General features: G+C 41.4%; 1 protein-coding gene across 2 annotated transcripts in view; it reads right to left on the reverse strand.

Annotated features, from left to right (window-relative positions):
* The window catches only part of ap3b1a (adaptor related protein complex 3 subunit beta 1a), a 39,042-nt gene that overhangs the window by 21,293 nt on the left and 564 nt on the right, over positions 1 to 17,185 (reverse strand). The window contains exons 1-19 of one of the 2 annotated variants that reach the window (XM_088281656.1): positions 14,210 to 14,545; positions 12,943 to 13,018; positions 11,718 to 11,792; positions 11,381 to 11,476; positions 10,279 to 10,439; positions 9,608 to 9,674; positions 6,902 to 7,084; positions 6,043 to 6,198; positions 4,898 to 4,995; positions 4,769 to 4,823; positions 4,633 to 4,704; positions 4,505 to 4,567; positions 4,310 to 4,442; positions 3,027 to 3,136; positions 2,773 to 2,949; positions 2,510 to 2,696; positions 2,259 to 2,389; positions 880 to 1,030; positions 518 to 728 (exon numbers count right to left, since the gene is read on the reverse strand). In XM_088281656.1, the coding sequence (XP_088137782.1) occupies positions 518 to 728; positions 880 to 1,030; positions 2,259 to 2,389; positions 2,510 to 2,696; positions 2,773 to 2,949; positions 3,027 to 3,136; positions 4,310 to 4,442; positions 4,505 to 4,567; positions 4,633 to 4,704; positions 4,769 to 4,823; positions 4,898 to 4,995; positions 6,043 to 6,198; positions 6,902 to 7,084; positions 9,608 to 9,674; positions 10,279 to 10,439; positions 11,381 to 11,476; positions 11,718 to 11,792; positions 12,943 to 13,018; positions 14,210 to 14,364 (2,357 nt within the window). In that variant the 5' untranslated portion in view covers positions 14,365 to 14,545. Of the gene's footprint in view, positions 1 to 517; positions 729 to 879; positions 1,031 to 2,258; positions 2,390 to 2,509; positions 2,697 to 2,772; positions 2,950 to 3,026; positions 3,137 to 4,309; positions 4,443 to 4,504; positions 4,568 to 4,632; positions 4,705 to 4,768; positions 4,824 to 4,897; positions 4,996 to 6,042; positions 6,199 to 6,901; positions 7,085 to 9,607; positions 9,675 to 10,278; positions 10,440 to 11,380; positions 11,477 to 11,717; positions 11,793 to 12,942; positions 13,019 to 14,209; positions 14,546 to 17,185 lie in introns of those variants that run through there. The other variant, XM_088281657.1, reaches the window with a different exon arrangement.

Raw genomic sequence — 17,185 nt, forward strand, 5'->3', positions numbered from 1 at the left:
GGCTTTGACTTGGTTGCAATAATTTTAGATGCAAATGCTGTATAGTGCCAGTAAATTCTTTTCAAGGCACTTGAGAACAAGCAGCAGTTTGGCAGATAGTGAAAAATTCCTGCAAGGGATGGGGAAAGAGGTTTCATGCTTTTTACAGTCTACTGTTAAACTAAACAAAACATTTGTGTGAAAACAACTTAAAGTCTGTGCAGCTTAATGGTGATGCAAAACCTGCCCAACTCTGCTAACTCACAATACAAAATGCGATCATGCGATAAAGTGGCTCATGAAATTAGCATAAATGTTACAATAGTAATAACCCTCCAGATATGTGAACACAAACACATAAGGCAGCTAATATAGCAACACTCTCAGGCTTATATTTGTTATGCTTTGCAAAAAAAGGCTTTTTGAGCAATTGTGAATGTCCCCTTCTTGTTTGATTCTGAAGACGAAGAAGAAGCAAAAGAACATCAGGGCTTCTTACTTTCACCCGCTTTGGTTAAAACTTGTGCTATTTGAGTACCTGTCAGCTGCGGTTTGTTGGCGTTTCTCTGCCCGAGTCTTTTTCTTCACTGTCTTCTTCTTCTGCAGCTGCTCAGATTCTTTAGAGCTCTCTTCCGATGTGCCGGAACTTTTCCCAGAATCGGTGGAGCTCTTATCAGACTCATTGCTGCTCTCGTCGGACTCACCGCTGCTCTCGTCCTCTTTGTCACTGCCGCTACCAGACTCTGACGCTGTGCACATCAAGCAGAAAATTGCATCAACATGTATGAAATAATGTTTCCCAGCAATATCACAACATCATTTGCACCATGTAGCAAATTTTAAAACTAGTTGTGATCATATAATAAGAGTGTAGACCATGTAATTCATATTGTAGTTAACCTTCACTGCTGCTGCTGCTGCTGCCGTCGTCATCATCGTCGCTACTGCTGTCAGACGCGTCGTCCTTTTTGTCTACGTCCTCATCCGAGTAGAACTTGTCATCCGATTCAGGCGTCTTGGCCTTCCCGACAAGCGGCGCCCACTCGGTCACCTGAGATCGCAGAAGGAAGCACGTTTTAGCCCAATTAAAATTCAACTTTCAAAACAACTTGGAAAAAGATTTTGGGCGTAACGGGCAGAGCTGGGCAGTCCGTCCGGAAGCCCATTTTTAGGGTAGGGGGTGACAAATTTTTTAAAATGGGGTTTAATTAAGCAAGGCCGGAGGTGGATTTTTGTCCGGCCCAAGAATCGGCCCTCGTGCGTGTGATGTGGTCGCAAAACTGCCAAAAGTTCATCTCAACCTACTCGCCAAATGGGCAAACGACAAAAATTGCCTCAGAACATGTCAAAAGCGCCACTACCAACTGTGAGTATTTACTTGCATTGGGTAATCATCTTTTGAGTTTTCCGTGTGGTCCCGGAAGTGCACACAAAGATGATTGCCTGTTAGGGGGTGAGTGAAATGTTATGTTCTATGTGAGATGCCGATTAGCTGCGCAAGGCTATCCAGATCGCGGCCGGAGGGCGGGGGGGCTGACCGGCAAAAAAAGGTCGCAAGCCCAGCTCTGATAATGGGTAACCCAGAACCCATTAGTTTGCTGCAGAAGAAAACATCCAGAAAGACGTTTTCTTCTGGAAGCGTGCATATTCACAGTTCACCATTTGTGATTTCAACCCATTCCCTCATTTTTGGGGGGAACCTATGCCCCATCATTTGTGTAAAACCCACTTATTTGCATGCATGTATATCCTTATTTATTCTTTTTTTTTGCACCAATCCCACTTTGGCATTTTAAAAAATAGTTTTCTCCATGGAAAATAGAAGTCGCATCAATTGTTCATGGATTTTGATTATTTATGGACAGACTGACAGCATGTTTTCACGTACTGCGAAAACAAAATAAAAAATTAATTAAGCTGGAGGAAATTGTCAGTTTTATTTTAAATTGTGTATTGGTTTTATAAATAAATGTGAATTTAATACAGTAAACACAAATAAAAAATTATATATTTTTGTCAGTTTGTCTTTAGAAAAGTACGCTAAATTTTTTTACAATAGAAACATAAGATTTTAAATAGCAAACAGTTTTACTGTCTATTTTTTTTACATGGAAATAGCTAGAAATATTTGTTAGGATTTTAATGGATAATAAAATTAAATGTGGATCCAAATGATTTTATTTAACGTAATTTTTTCATATAGCTCATTTCACTGGGAAGAAAGCAAGTTTCCTGCATTCTTTTTCTGTTTACAGATTTGTGGTATACTAGTAACTTACTGACTCAATGACCTCCACGTTTCTGACTGCCTGGTCAGGTGCCACCGCGGGCCAGTCCGAAAGCTCCTGGTATCCGGTGGCTTTGCTGTTGAGGCTGTGCGAGAGCGTGCCCAGTTGGAAACGATCTCGATCTGAAAAATCGGCAGCAGAAGCAAAACATACAAATAGTCATTGCAAAAAAGGCGGTTACCGCTCTCTTCATGCAGGCCTGGTGAAATGGCAGCGACTATTGTAACGTCCGTGCAAAGCACCTTTGAAGGCAGACTGGAGCACAGGGGCGGGCTTGGGTGCCAAAAGGATGCGGCGGGCGTACTTGTTGAGAGCACCACTCTTGTCGCTGGGCACGATCAACTGCCTTATAAAGCGGGTGCGATCCCGGATGTCGTAGTTCTGGTCGTACTTGCCCAGGTTTAGGATGTACTGGGTCAGCAGCTTGGTCTGGAGGAGACATTACAAAAACACGACACAACTAAGAATCTTCCTTAATTAATTCTGAGCTTGGCATCACCGTCACCTGCTTCGAGTTAGTGAGGTAGAGCTTGGCCGCCAGGTTGACAGCCTGCAGCTTGACGATGTCTTCCTCTGCCGTGAACGTCTTGGCGATCTTGCGCAGAACGTCGGGCGCAATCTTGGGCACGCGCTCACAGTACTCGCCCATGAGCCACAAGATGCTGGCCCGAGCCATGGGCACCTGCCGAGGCCGGCCGGGAGAGTTGAGCAGCACGTCCGTTTGTGGAATAATCTAATCACATCCATGTGGAATCTTACTGTGATTTTGTCGAAGAGCTTGGCCATATGCTTGATGATATCACTGTGCTGGGTGGGCTGGGTCAGCAGCAACTTCCGGATGACCACCACGCTCTCAGCCACCACGCCCTCTGCAAACACCGTCGCAGGCAATATGAAAACATGATTTCTCCTGTGTAAACAATTTGGAGGCGGCCACATCTGGCTCTCATAAGCAAACATTTGTTGTTTTAAAGTATTTCTAGGGATGGAAATATAAACTGCATTTTTTATTTTCTTTTTTTTTTTAAACCGGTGTCGCTACTAGACAGGGGTCCTTCGTGGCCTGCGTGCCTACTGATGACGTCACACTATAATCACTTATTTCTCAAATATATTTCTTTGCCTCTGTTTTTTTACCCCTGGCTGTTCGATTTGCATATTTTGAGTCGCTCAATAAAAAAATTAAATAAAAATACTGGATTACTGTCACATTGGCAAGGCAGCTCCTGTATCACTTCCGCCTATTCCGCATGAAGAAGCAGCTGCTGCAACAGTGGTGGAACGTTTAGGTTTCTCCTTCTGAACCTGTAACAATGAAGTGGTTCACTCGGGCTGCAAGATTGTTAAAACATTTCAGTCTTTACCCTCCGACCATTAATCCGTCTGATTCTCGAAAGCAACGGATCATTGACGTGACGTCTTCAATAGGCATGCAGGACACCAAAGAATGATCCTTGCAAAAGTAACAGTAAATGTATTTTAATTTTATTATTATTATTATTTAGTAACACAGAACAACCAAACACAACAAACAGGGGGGGAGGCAAACATGGAGGCGAAGAAATATATTACGGTACACAGAATGAATGGAAGGATTATGAGTGCACACTGGATATAATGCATTCTCTGTCCAAAGCAAAGTTGTAAGAGCTGCTGTCTTACGTCTCTTCATACACAATCAGTTGGTAGTGGTGCTTTTGACGAGTTCTGAGGAAATTTTTGTCATTTGCCCGTTTCGCGAAAAGGTTCATCATATGCATGAGGGCCGATTCGTGGGCTGGACTAAAATCCACCTCGGGCCTTTGTTAATCAAACCCTATTTTAAAATTAGACAAGCCCACTTGAAAAATGGGTTTCCGGCCAGGCCGGAAAGCCGGACCTTTCCACCCCCGTGACGGACTGCCCACCTCTGATAACTGCAATTGCAGTATGACGTTGCATGTATCAGAAACATTTGGAAGTTGCTTCTAAATCCATCAAAGAAGAACAAGACTTAGAACAATGAGAACATGAGGAGAAGAAGAAGAAGAATGCCACTATACCATCTCTGTTGGACAGCAGCAGCACCAGACCGTTGAGGCATGTGTCAGTCACCTCAGCGATGTTGGTGGCGCACCTTCCGATGGCCTGGATTGTGGCCGCTGCAAAAGCTTTGTCCTGGCTCTTGACATACGTCTGCCGAGACAACCAAAGTCAAGGCCGTCCGCACATCTGAAATTGTGTAGGAGAAGCCAAACCTGGAACTCTCTCAGGATGGTGGAGATGTTGGCCTCATTCGCAAGGTTGGTCAGGATCTCCAGCTGCAAAAGACATTTTGTCATAAAAAGCCAGTCAATTAATAAAATATTGCCAATGCAGATCGTACCTTCAGTGTTTTGATGTGCGTGGTGTCTGTGGATCGGACATAGAAGCTCTTCATGAAGGGCTCAAACATACCCTGTTTAGATTGAAAAATCAGAAATAAAAACAATCGGGGTGTTCTGCATTTGACTGGCACTTGCCTTCCTCTGAATGGACATGGTGGCAATGTTCTGGAGAACCACGTACTGCACCTCTCTGCGACACATGACAAGACAGAAGGAGTCAGCAGCTGGCAGTCGAGTGAGCAGAGGTTACGCTCAAATGTTTACCTGTGGCTCCTCAGCAGACGCACCAGCGACTTGGTCACCACATTGACTTCCTGTTTGGGCGCCAGGTGCCAGTAAAGCTGCGCCACCGCCATCACCACCTCAAAGTACATCATACGCGTAATACATATGTAAATACGCACACATACACACGCACACAAATACATTAAAGACACACGCACACACACACACACACACACTTCCAGTCAGCTTCAAATGGGACACGTGTCCATCCTGCGTACGTGTGCGTGCGTGTGTGTGTGTGCGTGTCAAGGCATCAATAAAGATGGAGAACGTTGATGCGTTTCTGTCATCGTTGGGAAGAAAAAAGAAAAAAAACTTGCAGTGTGTGTCCCATTTTTAATCATTGGGAAGCGGCGAGGAGACCTTGAGGCTGCCGCGTGATGGAGAAGTGCTCTTGACATGTGCGGCCATCTTGTTACAGCAACCAGTTTGTCCATGTAGCTTTGTGTTTAGACAAAATGGCAGCCAGGAATATATCATTGCTGATGAATGTGCGTTTGTCAAGGTACGATGCGCCTCTGGGATTTGGAAGCATGAGCTGCTATATAGTTAAATATTCTCAAGTTAACTTTGCCAGCTACAGTATGGTTGCAAATTTAGCATTTTTCTTTTTAAAGTGTCAAAATCATTAATCCCAGAGCTAAAAAAAAAATAAAAGTAAAAAAGGGACTTAAAAGTTATTTAAATTTAAGTAACTCAATATACCAGGGTTATTATTGTAGTTCTAGAAATGTATTTATTGTTATTTTTTATTTAATTTTGACTTTTTTTATTTAATTTTGTGAGTTTTCAGGGCAGCTTTGTTAGTTATCAATTTTATTAAAAAAAAAAATAGTGTTTTACTTATGTGCAAAAAAACAACCATTTGATTTTGTTAAAATATATATTTTTTAAATTTTAGTTTAGTTATTTAGTTTGTGTGATATAAAATATACACAGTAATATTGTAAAGAAACGTATTACTCTCTAATGCAAGTAACTAGCAACGTACTACATTATGGAAGTAGCTTGCCCAAAACGTTTGGTGAAACATTTGGTCTTCAAACTTTTTTTTTCGTTTTGCAGTATACTTCAACTAGTAACTAGTAAGAAACGGCTTGAAGAAAAAACAGGTGTCAACTCACTGCCGTGTTGCGGCTCTGCAGCAGCGGCTTGGTGTTGCGTAGCAGCAGCCGGTGATCCGGGTCCATCACGTAAGGTTTTGCTTCCGCCGGGTCTTTTTTATCCTCCGAGTCTGAGTCGTAGAAGGTCTTGTCGTCGTTTTCCACAAACACAGCGCCCTGAGATTCATGGCAAGTCAAACACGCAAAGGCACTTTACATCATCGTCACTGACAAATTCTCTGCTTAAAAAATGACGTTAGGTTTACAAGGTTATCCGTACTCGTTTCATTCAAACAAATTAAGGTCCAATGTCGAAGGTAGGAATATAACGGTACATGTACAGGAAGTGGCTCAGGCCTTTGCAAGACACTCATTTCATGAATAAACAGTGCAGCTCAGTCTCTGGCTAACTAACTTCTTGACTAGCAGAGTGCTTATGGAATATGTGCAACTTATTTTTTTTTATTCTTTCTTCCAAAAAAGAAACTCTTAATATTGAAATTTCCCAAAAGACTCATGACATGTGTGCTGCACTGTCCAAAAAAGACAAACATTTGATGTTGCAATTTTCCCAAACAAATGAATACACTTTCCTCAAAAGAATACAATCTATTGTTTTGTTGCACTTCCTTGAAAAAGACAATTGATGTTCCCCCAAGAGAACGGAATACTGATTTTGCACTTTCCAGAAAAGATAATGTTCCACCATCCTAAAAACAAGAACACAAACTATTGATGCTGCACTTTCTAAGAATAAAAAAAAAAGAAATGATTGCTGCTGATGAACCGACCCAATCTGTTAAGATGGCATGGCTAGAGCTCTTCAATTAGAATTCTTCATCCTAAAATATCGTGGTACAGATGGACTGTAGCTGCTCACCTCCTTCCAGGGGCTGGTGAACTGCGTGCGAGCGTAGCGCGTTAGCATGGAGATGATGACCACCTGACCCCACTCCTCCACGTCCACCAGCAGGTTGCACAGCTTGCGGTAGTTCTTGTGGATCAGGTCGATGCGATCCGGACACACCTCCTCAAAGGCCATCACCACGCTGCCCGCCACAAGCTGGCCGGCACCAAGAATTAAAAAAAAAAAAAAGCCCCAAAGTTAGACAAAAATCAACAAAGCGCGTTGAGTTGCTCAGGGGAAACAGACCTCATTACGTCTGCAACGATCGGGGGTGTGGGCTATATTTTCAACTTTGATTGTAGCGAGCGGATCAGTATTGGGGGGGAAAGTGCATGTCAGCGCTTAAAAGTTTAAATTGAGTAATTTTCACAAATGAGAGAAGAAAAATCCATCAATTATACCTCTCCTACAAATCAAAGCAATTCTTTTGTGCGATTCCCCGAGAAGCAGAACTCTATCATTAATTTGTTTGGCTCCATACCTCATTTTTGTATTTGTTTCCTACAGATGGGGTGGTGTTTTTTATTTGTAAGAATAAAAACAAACAGCATGACTGGTATACTACAGGGCATCCAGAACACTCAGCAACATTCAGGAAGACTCCACAATTTATAAATGTGCAGTTTTGGGTACCAACTAAGCACAAGCATTCCCTTCAATGTCAGTTTATGGGAAGTCCAGTCGCTATTTCTAGATGGGGGAAACTGGAAAGTGATTGAAGTCAACCCCCGATATTGCAGTTATTTTGCAATGGGGTATTACTAGAGCCCGACTGATATGGACGGTTGGAGCTCGATTCAGATTCTGATATTTGGCAACAAAATCTTGGAAAACCAATTAATTGGCTGATCAATTACATTTGGGCCACGTGATGCTTACAAAAATAAAGATATGAAAAACAGGCAGAAGATTTGACTGTTTTACAAAACTTGACCCCTTAGTATTTGTTTAACTTTACAGAGAAAAAATGTAAAAAACAAACCCCCCCCCCCAAAAAAAAGGCTGATCAGAATGTCAGACGGCAGCTACTTGTCATGTTGTCACTATGTGTTGCCCCACCATTTGTATCTGAATATACATTGGTCCGCAGGTTGTGACATAGGTAGATAGATTCTATTTGTTATCTTAATTTATGTTAGCAATAAGCGAGTGGAATTTCTTAAAGTGAAACTAAGCTTGTTGGATTTATATGGTCTGCATATCGCGGGTTAGGATGTGAACCACTAGCCTCCAATGCTCAGCGATAAACGAGGTCTTTGCTGCATTTGGCTTGGCGTAATGGTGAGCTCTGTCCCAACTTTCAGCCTCCGAGGTACACGCTCAACGCTATCAAGAACAGTCTTGAGTGGTTTTGAGGCGCCTCCTGGCCACTAGCTACCGGACTCTGACAAACCGGTAATTCGGGACCAAAAAAAAAAAAAAACATGAAACAAATGGCTCTTTTAATAATACATTTCCTCAAAAAATAGGAGGGGCCAAGAGGGCTTTCTTGAATCTGCTAATTAGGCCAGTGGGAAGGCAGAGAGTGCTGGGTCATCATGCCAGTGACAACACTGCACTTTTCTTTTTTTTTATGGATGCTGCATCGTGGAGTCGGACGATCTGCCCGTCCTTCTGAAATTAATGGCCGTCCTACCAAGCCCCTAACCATAGGCCCGCCCTCTCCTTTTCTTTTGCTCTGGTTTCAATTTGGCGACAGCCTGGGTAGGATCCATCATTTATCTTGTAATGGCGACATAATAGATCCATCACGCTAAAACAGCTGCACAAACTCCGCCGACGCTACTGTCAGCACGCCGTCCCATTTTGTCTTTAAAACAGCACCCCCCCACCCCGCAGCCGGCAATGTGTGTCAAAGCCATTTAAGCAAGTAGGTATATTTGTAAAGGTACTGGAAGTGTCTTAAAACATTTTTAAGTGTTTAAAATTTATTCCATGGTCTCACTATGTTGCCAGTTTTCATGCGTGGGTCTGGAACAGTCACTTTAATATGCGGTGGTGAAACATTGCATTTGTTGCATTTCTACAAAAACAAACAAACCGCAAAAAACAGCATACGAAGTCGACTGCCTGATCATCTCATGAGACTTGTAAAACCACACACAAGCATAAAAACCCACTTGTGACATCCTTTAAACATTCACAAGGGGCTTTCGTCATCAATCAGCAGCGGCTAGCGCTTGTGCGATGATGGCATAGTCCCCCGCGCCCCCGATTCCAAGCCTCACATGTGTGCAGAGAAGTCATCTGTCTTCGTTAGCTGGCTCCGGCTAAATATGCCATACATCTGCTCTGCGGCTCGCCGTCCCACACCAGCAGTTGGACTAAGTCGCTTTATTTGTTTGTATAATCACAAGTGTATTCTATGAATACATAATCACAACACACTGCGCATGAGTATAGTGCAGCAAACAAATTAATCATTTTTTCATTGAGACCTGCTACAATAAACATTTTTTTCCCCAAGACATCAGAGCGTGATGGTTTTAAAAAGGGGTGACACGAGCATGTGGTTCAATGAAGGCTTGAGCAGGAGCATGTGAGGACGTGGAGATTTAAGTGGCTGCTAACAAAGCGTGGCATTGCCAGAACAAACTGTGGCGCAGGGGCTGTTGGAGACACAAAAGCGGGCAGAGGCCAAACACTTGACTGGGGCGCCCTCCGGTGGCCCGCACTTACCGTGCTTTTGTCCTTGAGGAGCTTCTCGATCACTTCGATCAGATGCTCCTTCTGCTCTGGATCAAGGCTGAGGAGCAAGATGTGGAAAATAAAACAGAGACCCCATGACATAAATGAAGCACTTCTCTTTACATAAAAAGCCACTGAACTTGATGACATGGAGCTACAAAATTTTGTTTTTAAATGTTACTCTTTGTGCATTAGTTGTCATAGTGACTCCTCAGCCAGCCCCTCCTCAACAATATATCTATAGTAGTTACTATTCATCTTGTGCTTGCAAAAACAATAGCTTTGACTACCTTAAAGTAGACTTTACCCTGCACAGCTTAAAGCAAGCACAATGAACCATTTCAATAAAGCAAGAGCGAGAATAGGAGATAAGGAATATTGTCGCAATTAAAAATTTTATGCGGCTTGACTAGTCAAAACATGGCATTCTGAATAATATTGAGTTTGTGGAATATGAGTTCATCTCAGGAGGCGGCCATTTTGTCACTTCGTTTGAAATCAGTTGTTCAGGACTCAGCTAACAACCAATCACGGCTCACCTGTTCTTAGAAACTGAGCCATGATTGGTTGTTACGTTTGGAGATGCGAGGATTGCTAATATTTGACCAACATCAACAAAATGATCAAATGAACAGTTTGAACGTGCAGTTGTGGGCAGGCACCTGTACAGCTTCTGGATGGCGTGGGCAGAAGTCTTCCTGACGTAAGGCGACAGGTCGGCCGCTGCCTCCTTGATGGCCAACATCATGATGGGGACGATGATGGGGACGCGTATGCTGGACAAAACCCTCAGCGCACTGGCCCGGATCAGCTGGTTTGGGTCCTGTTGCAAAAGATGCGCAACAAACAGTATCCTTTTGTTTAAGGGAGCTCTGCAAGCTTAATGCTAACCAGTGTGAGCCTTCTGGACGAAAATGCTTATTAGTTTTCGTCACATTTAGTCATTCCTATTTGTAATAATTTTAGTCGACAAAAAAATTCAAAAAGGTTTTAGTCTTGTTTTAGTCCATTTTAGTTCAAAATACTCATACAAGGTTTCCACCCAACAGCAAAAACTTTCTCATCAACTACTAAGGATTATTACGCATTACGAACAGATGAAGTGGTAACCGTGGAATCAATGCTCATTGCTCCAATAGGAATAGGTGTCATAAATGTTGACCATCTGACGGTCGTCACCGAAAATTCACGTATGTCACGTCATGTTTTTGTCATCAAAGAGCCACATTTAGCTCATCATCGTCATGAAAAAAAAAAAAAGTTGTATTAACGAAATATTTTGGTCATTGTCATTGTTGACGAAAACAACACAGATGCTAACATATTGACAAATGCCACCGCATCATCCCAAAAAACATACCACCAAAAGGACTGTGCTACTTTCTTATTGGTTATGACGATTACACGTTAGAGCAGGTGTGGGTAAACTATGGCCCGGGGGCCACATGCGGCCCGTTATACGTTTTAATCCGGCCCGCCGTACTTGAAAAAAATTAAACGAATAAACCTTGTTAATGTTTTATTTTCTAAATACTGTGGTTTTTCAGAGACATATATATTGTTATAATGCTTTTGTTCACTTTTATTTAAAATTAAATGTATTTTTTTTCTCCGATGAGGTGAGGTTACCACAACGCTCCAGCCATCTACTCCTGGTCCTGAGCCTCTGTCAAATTTTAGAACCCATTGTAGCGCGCCAATCAAAAAGTTTGCCCACCCCTGCTTTGGAGTGTTACAGAAAGAGCAGATGCTGAACATAGTTACCTTGAGGGCACGCTGGAAGGTGCTGATGGAGAGCAAGGCAAGGTCCTGCTGCTCTTCTGCATATCTCACCAAGTAGACATACACCAGCTTCTTCAGCTGGCAAACGACAAACAAAATGCAACTTGGGAACAAAAACTTTTTCCATGTCCTGAACTAACAATGGTGACGCAGGAAAAATGATGATTATGTTGCCTACTGAAGTCACTCAAGGAAGGTCATGTGCATGGCTACAGATGCAGCAGCCTACTTTCTGAAGCAACCAGTATTACCGTTTTTTTTTTTTGTTTTTGTTTTTTTTGGTGTTCTCAATCACTTGGCTCGGACACAACGGTCATACCTCGATGTTCTTACTCGCTACGTTCTTCACCACGGCGGGAAACAGCTCCGATGCGTTTTTTCCTTTGGCGATCAGCTGTGGAGAAAACATCCATTCGCGTTGACAAGAATAGTTATGTGGAAAGTTCAAAATCCTTACAATAGCTTTCATTTGTCTCTCCAGGTTTTCCAACCGTGTTGCATGGAGGTCACCCTTGCACTGTAATTCCGACCCACAACCATTGGACTCGAGCCCACACTCAATTTCGACGTTCCGGTGAATCACATCACTAAAATGTGGTGGTACAAACACAGTTCCTGACTTCCATCCATTATTTGTACCGCTTCTCCTCACCAAGGTCGCGGGGGGGGCTGGAGCCTATCCCAGCTGTCTTCGGGCAGTAGGGAGGGTACATTCTGTACTGGTTGCTAGCCAATCGCAAGGCACACATCGACAAACAACCATTCAGGTTCACACTCACACCAAGGGACAATTTAGAGTATCCAATCAACCTGCCATGCATGTTCTTGGAATGTGGGAGGGAACCGGAGTACCCGGAGGAAACCCACGCAGGCACGGGGAGAACATGCAAACTCCACACAGAAAGGCCGTAGCCGGAATCGAACCCACGACCTCTGCACTGTGAGGCCATCGTGCTAACCAATCGACCACCATGCCGCCCAGTTCCTGACTTCTTCTTCACATTTATATTGCAAGAGGCAAACTTTGAATCGTTATTCCAGCCCAGAACCACCGGACTACACTTTGCAGTTCGTTTTTACATTCCTGTGAATCATTGACGTAACTTTGTGGTCCAAACATGGTTTTTGACTACTGCTTAACATCAGTATTGCATGGAGTCCACTTGTGAACTAATTGTTCAGCCTCGGATGAGTGGACAACACGCCTTGTTCTTTTTTGTTTCCGGTGGATCACTCAAGTAAAATTTGGAGGACTGTTAGTGATGACTGCTTCACTTTACATCTGTGTTGCATGGAGTCAACCGGTGAGCTGCTTTCCCATTAACCATTAGACTACATGTCACGGTCTGCTTTCCTGTGGACCACTTCACTACAGCAGGGAGGCAAAATCACATGGAATCACCTTGTGAACTGCTAGTCCAGGCCACGGCCACTTATTTTCGCATCCTGTGAATCCCTTGACTAAAATGTTGTGGTTTTGACACCATTTCCGTCACATGCTTGACATCTGTATAGCATGCAATCCAGGGGCACTGCGCACTCACCCCGACGACTCTCTTCATGGCCTCCAATTTGAGCGACTCCTTGCTGCTCTCCAGCATTTCTTTGAGGTCTTCATTCCTGAAGGGGACAAAACAAGATGATAAGTAGCCGGGTAACCCGACGGCACTTTTTCTTGTCAAGGACTTTCCAGTCGCGTGTGAAAGGTCCATAAGGTGCCAAGTGTGTCAACAGACCAACTTGGAAAAGAGAAAAGGAAGCAAAAAAAAAAAAAAAAAGCGGCATTAATCACTTATTTGCTGGAGCAGCTCATTCCTGAGCTAACACCAACACTGCGGCAGCATTGTGTAGCAGTACACAGACGTTTGTTGTGGTCAACATTCCCTACACGATGTACAACGGCATATAGAGCAAATGGAAATTGGCCATTTTTGGCGAAAACGGTATTTTAAATTAAATAAAAATAAATAAAATGGAATTTTGCTTAATACTGAGAGAAAAAAATTATAATATAAAAAAATCCTTAATTGTTCAACGGGTGTTTCAAATGGTCAAAATACATACAAATAGAATCCTTTAAAAACCTGGTTGAGCATTTCTGAGATTTAGAAAAATTGTGTTTGTTGAATGTTTCAGACATCAGAAAACAAGTTTTTTCATTTTTTTTTAGCATTTCAGATAGAAAAAAATACATTTTCTTCATATTTCATGTATTTTTCACTGTATTTTTTTGGGCTGGAGGGGGAGTTTTTGGTCTAAGCAACAGCAACAGTTTTTCTGATTAGGAAATCAAAGGACAAAAATAAAATTCATTTGGGTTTCAGAGATCTGAAAAATATCAAAATTACTTTAAGTTACCAAGAAATTCGCTAAATCTGATCCTTAAAAGTTTGAGCAAAAACATATGTCTTTTAGTGTCTCTGTTTTCATTTCATAGGGTTTTGGATGGCTGACATAAAAAAAGAAAAATGCCTGTATCTTTTTCTTACCTGTAAAACATTACAATTTTGCCGGTTTCCAGATTTTTCTTTTTTTTTTTTAAAAAACATTTTAGTTTTAGATGTCACCAAATGTGAAAAATACTTTTTCAGGATCTTTTCTCCCCTCCCCCCAAAAAATAATGTTGATGTTTCAGCAGTCCAAAAAGCCCAAATGATTTTGTTACCGTTTTAGACCAAAAAAAGTACAAGTGCCGAAATAGCAAAGGTGGTGTGGCAAAAGCCTTGTTGTCGGTCCACCAAACACGAAAGATGAACATTAAACACCAAACTGGACAAGCAAGGGACTGGGATGTCATCCAGACCATCGTACCCGTCTCCAGGCGACTTGTTGGCCGAGAGCGTCAGGATACGTTCTTCCTGGCTCAGCTCGGCCTTCCAGGACAGCTGCAGGTGCTCGGCCGACACCACGGCCGACCTGACGGCCACGGCGGCCTCCGAGCGGAAGGTTAACAAGCGCGCGTCCATGGTGAGAGGCTCTCCTCCCCGCTTCCGTGTCCGTGTCCGCCGCTCTCTGGGGCAGCCGGTTTTGTTTACACAATCACTGCTCGCCTTCTCCCTCTTGACTTTGGCAAATCAAGTCACAAGACTGAATCAGCTCGCTAATGGCGTGTCATTCTTCTGCCACATATCACGCGTCTTTCCGGAACAATCCGCCCCTAGTCACCTGCTGTCGCTATGCTGATTCGTTGGCTTATCTACTCTGGAAACCCAGCTGCTTTTTTGTCATCTCGCAGTGTGTTTGGCATCGCCGATAGCAAGAAGAATGTCAGGAAACAGCCGGGAGGACGTCACCGCCTTGACTTTGCCTCCTGAACTATTTTGTGGCCGTAAACATCTCATTGGGTTCATTCTTTTAAGTTTCAGCTATAAAAAAAAGCATCAACATTCATGTGTTATATCATTTTAGGTATCGGGAAAGACATTAAAAAAAAAAAAATTTTACCATTACAATTCTGATGCCGAGAAGCCACCAGAAAATGTTTTGGGCCTCTCTTATTGCACGTTTGCGGAAAACATCCCAAAATATTTTCTACAGGTTTACGATCGATATCCCAAATCTGCTCCCAGTATTTTGTAAATCCCAAAAAGCATTTAATACGATTAAATAAAAACCAGTTCTGATATACAAAAATCACTTTCCAAAAAAACTTGAAAGAAAAGATTTGACTTAGTAGTTTTGAAAGGTGATAAGCACTGCCTTCCCTCACCACGCCGTGGGGGAAGAAAAAAATCAGATTTTCGTCTTTTCAAATAAAACTTGCCGGAACTGTTATTTTCATAGTTCACAAATGCAAAAAAACATCAAATAAGTGTTTCAGACATCTGAAAAACACCCAAACAAATGTTGCCATAAAAAATAAATAAATAAAATAAAATGTAAATCCAAAAACATGCAAAAAAGAATCTGTTTTGGATCAGAAATATCAAATAATTTGTTTTTCATAGTGTTTCAGATATTTGGAAAACATCCAAATATATTTGTATTTGAATTGGACATCACCCCAAAAAAAACATAAATCCAAAATAGTTGTCATGGTGTTTCAGAGTTACCAAAAACGTCACATTTGGGATGAGTTTCAGAGACCAAAAATATTGTTTCTTTTTTATAATTTGTCTTATTAAATATTGTTTTAGATGTCATTTGATGTTCTTACTGTTCTATTTCTGTGAAATACTTTGAATTTCTTTTGTTTATGAAAAGTTCAATAGAAATAAAGCTTCTGGTTGCCTTGTGTTTCTGATACATACATAATTATAAAGACAATTTTGTGTAATATGAGATAGCTCCAAAAACATTTTAAAAAAATTCTAAAATATATACTGGCTCTCCAGAAAGCAAAGCTCATTTTCTTAGAATCAAAAAACATCAACAATGTTGATTACTTCAGATTTGCTGAAAACGACAAATGTTTTCTGGATCTCTTATTTAGAGGGGGGGGGGAACACTATGCCAAACACCAAAGCCTTTTTTAAATTTGTCGCAACATACTTTGCACGTACTTTTGCGTTTGAAGCAGCCAATATAGGCAACATAGTGTGACATTCCTCACTGCCAGCTCAACGCAAGAAATTCTGAGACGCTAGCTAGTGAGTTGGACCTCTGAAATTTTTGTAACATACCATTGCCCTCTGCTGGAAACTTGCAGACATGAAGCCTGAAAAGTTCCAAATTTCCCCCATCACAAATCAAATGTTCTCTATAGTCAAGTGTTCCTCCACTTTTATTGAGCCAAGGCAAGACTTCAAATGAGGAATTAAAAAAATTATGTAATGTGTTTTTTTGTTTGTTTGTTCATGGCCTATTCTGATATTCGGCAGAATAAAATTCCAACAGCCAATTCATTACAAAAAAATTTAAATAAAACAACTTTTTTTTTGGTTCCCTTAAGGCTTACAACAATAATATGAATTGCAGGCAGAACACATGGCTTTTTTACAATATTAAAATTTGCCTTTTAGTATTTGTATGAACCACAGAATAAAAACATTGTAATGAAAAATAAATAAATGACCAAAAATACATTTAAAAAAACTTTTCAAAAATCAGCTGATTTTTAAAATGTTTTGGGGGGCACGTTTAAATGAAAAACCTTTGTCAAAAAATGAAAAAAAAATTGGCCGATTTTAAAAGAGCTAAAAACTGTCATATAATCAGCCAGCTAACTCATCGGTTAAAAAAAAAAAGACACCTGAGAGTGTTTTGTATGCATTGTTTGTAATGATTGTTAGACGAAACTATGGATTGGTTAAACATCTTTGTGTTAAAATAGCCGACGTAAATTGTGTTTTGTGTGTCAGTTTTACAGTTGACTTCAATGGGGAAGCAATAATAAACGTTAAGTTCTTATTTGGTAAACGGCACAAACAATTCTTTTAAATTATTTCCTCAAAGTGCTTTCACATGCTAGGCTGTCATTAAATTTTAATTCCATTTGAAATCAAATTGAAGACCATCTTCCCAATATTCACAGATGCTACAGTACATCAATTATGTGCATCAGCCCTTAATCATTCCGATTAGAACAAAGTGAGTTGTTTAATTAAGTTTTTACTTACAGTTTTATATTTTGAAAGATTATTTTCAGACATTATAAGGCAGTGATTTTAGATTCGTGGTTCAATGCCTTTCGAGGTTCTTAAGGGTCCAGGCAACCCCGAAAAAGTATTTGAAAAAGTATTTTTAATAAGTTCAAAGCTGTTAACTGATACTAACGTTCTTAAATGCTAAATATCGCCGATTTTTTCGTATCACGGGTGGGCGCGGACCATACCCCGCGCGAGTAAC

The sequence above is a fragment of the Idiotropiscis lumnitzeri genome, chromosome 18 (assembly GCF_059441095.1).
Source record: "Idiotropiscis lumnitzeri isolate Australia: NSW breed Sydney's pygmy pipehorse chromosome 18, RoL_Ilum_1.0, whole genome shotgun sequence".
In the NCBI taxonomy this organism is placed as follows: Eukaryota; Metazoa; Chordata; class Actinopteri; order Syngnathiformes; family Syngnathidae; genus Idiotropiscis; species Idiotropiscis lumnitzeri.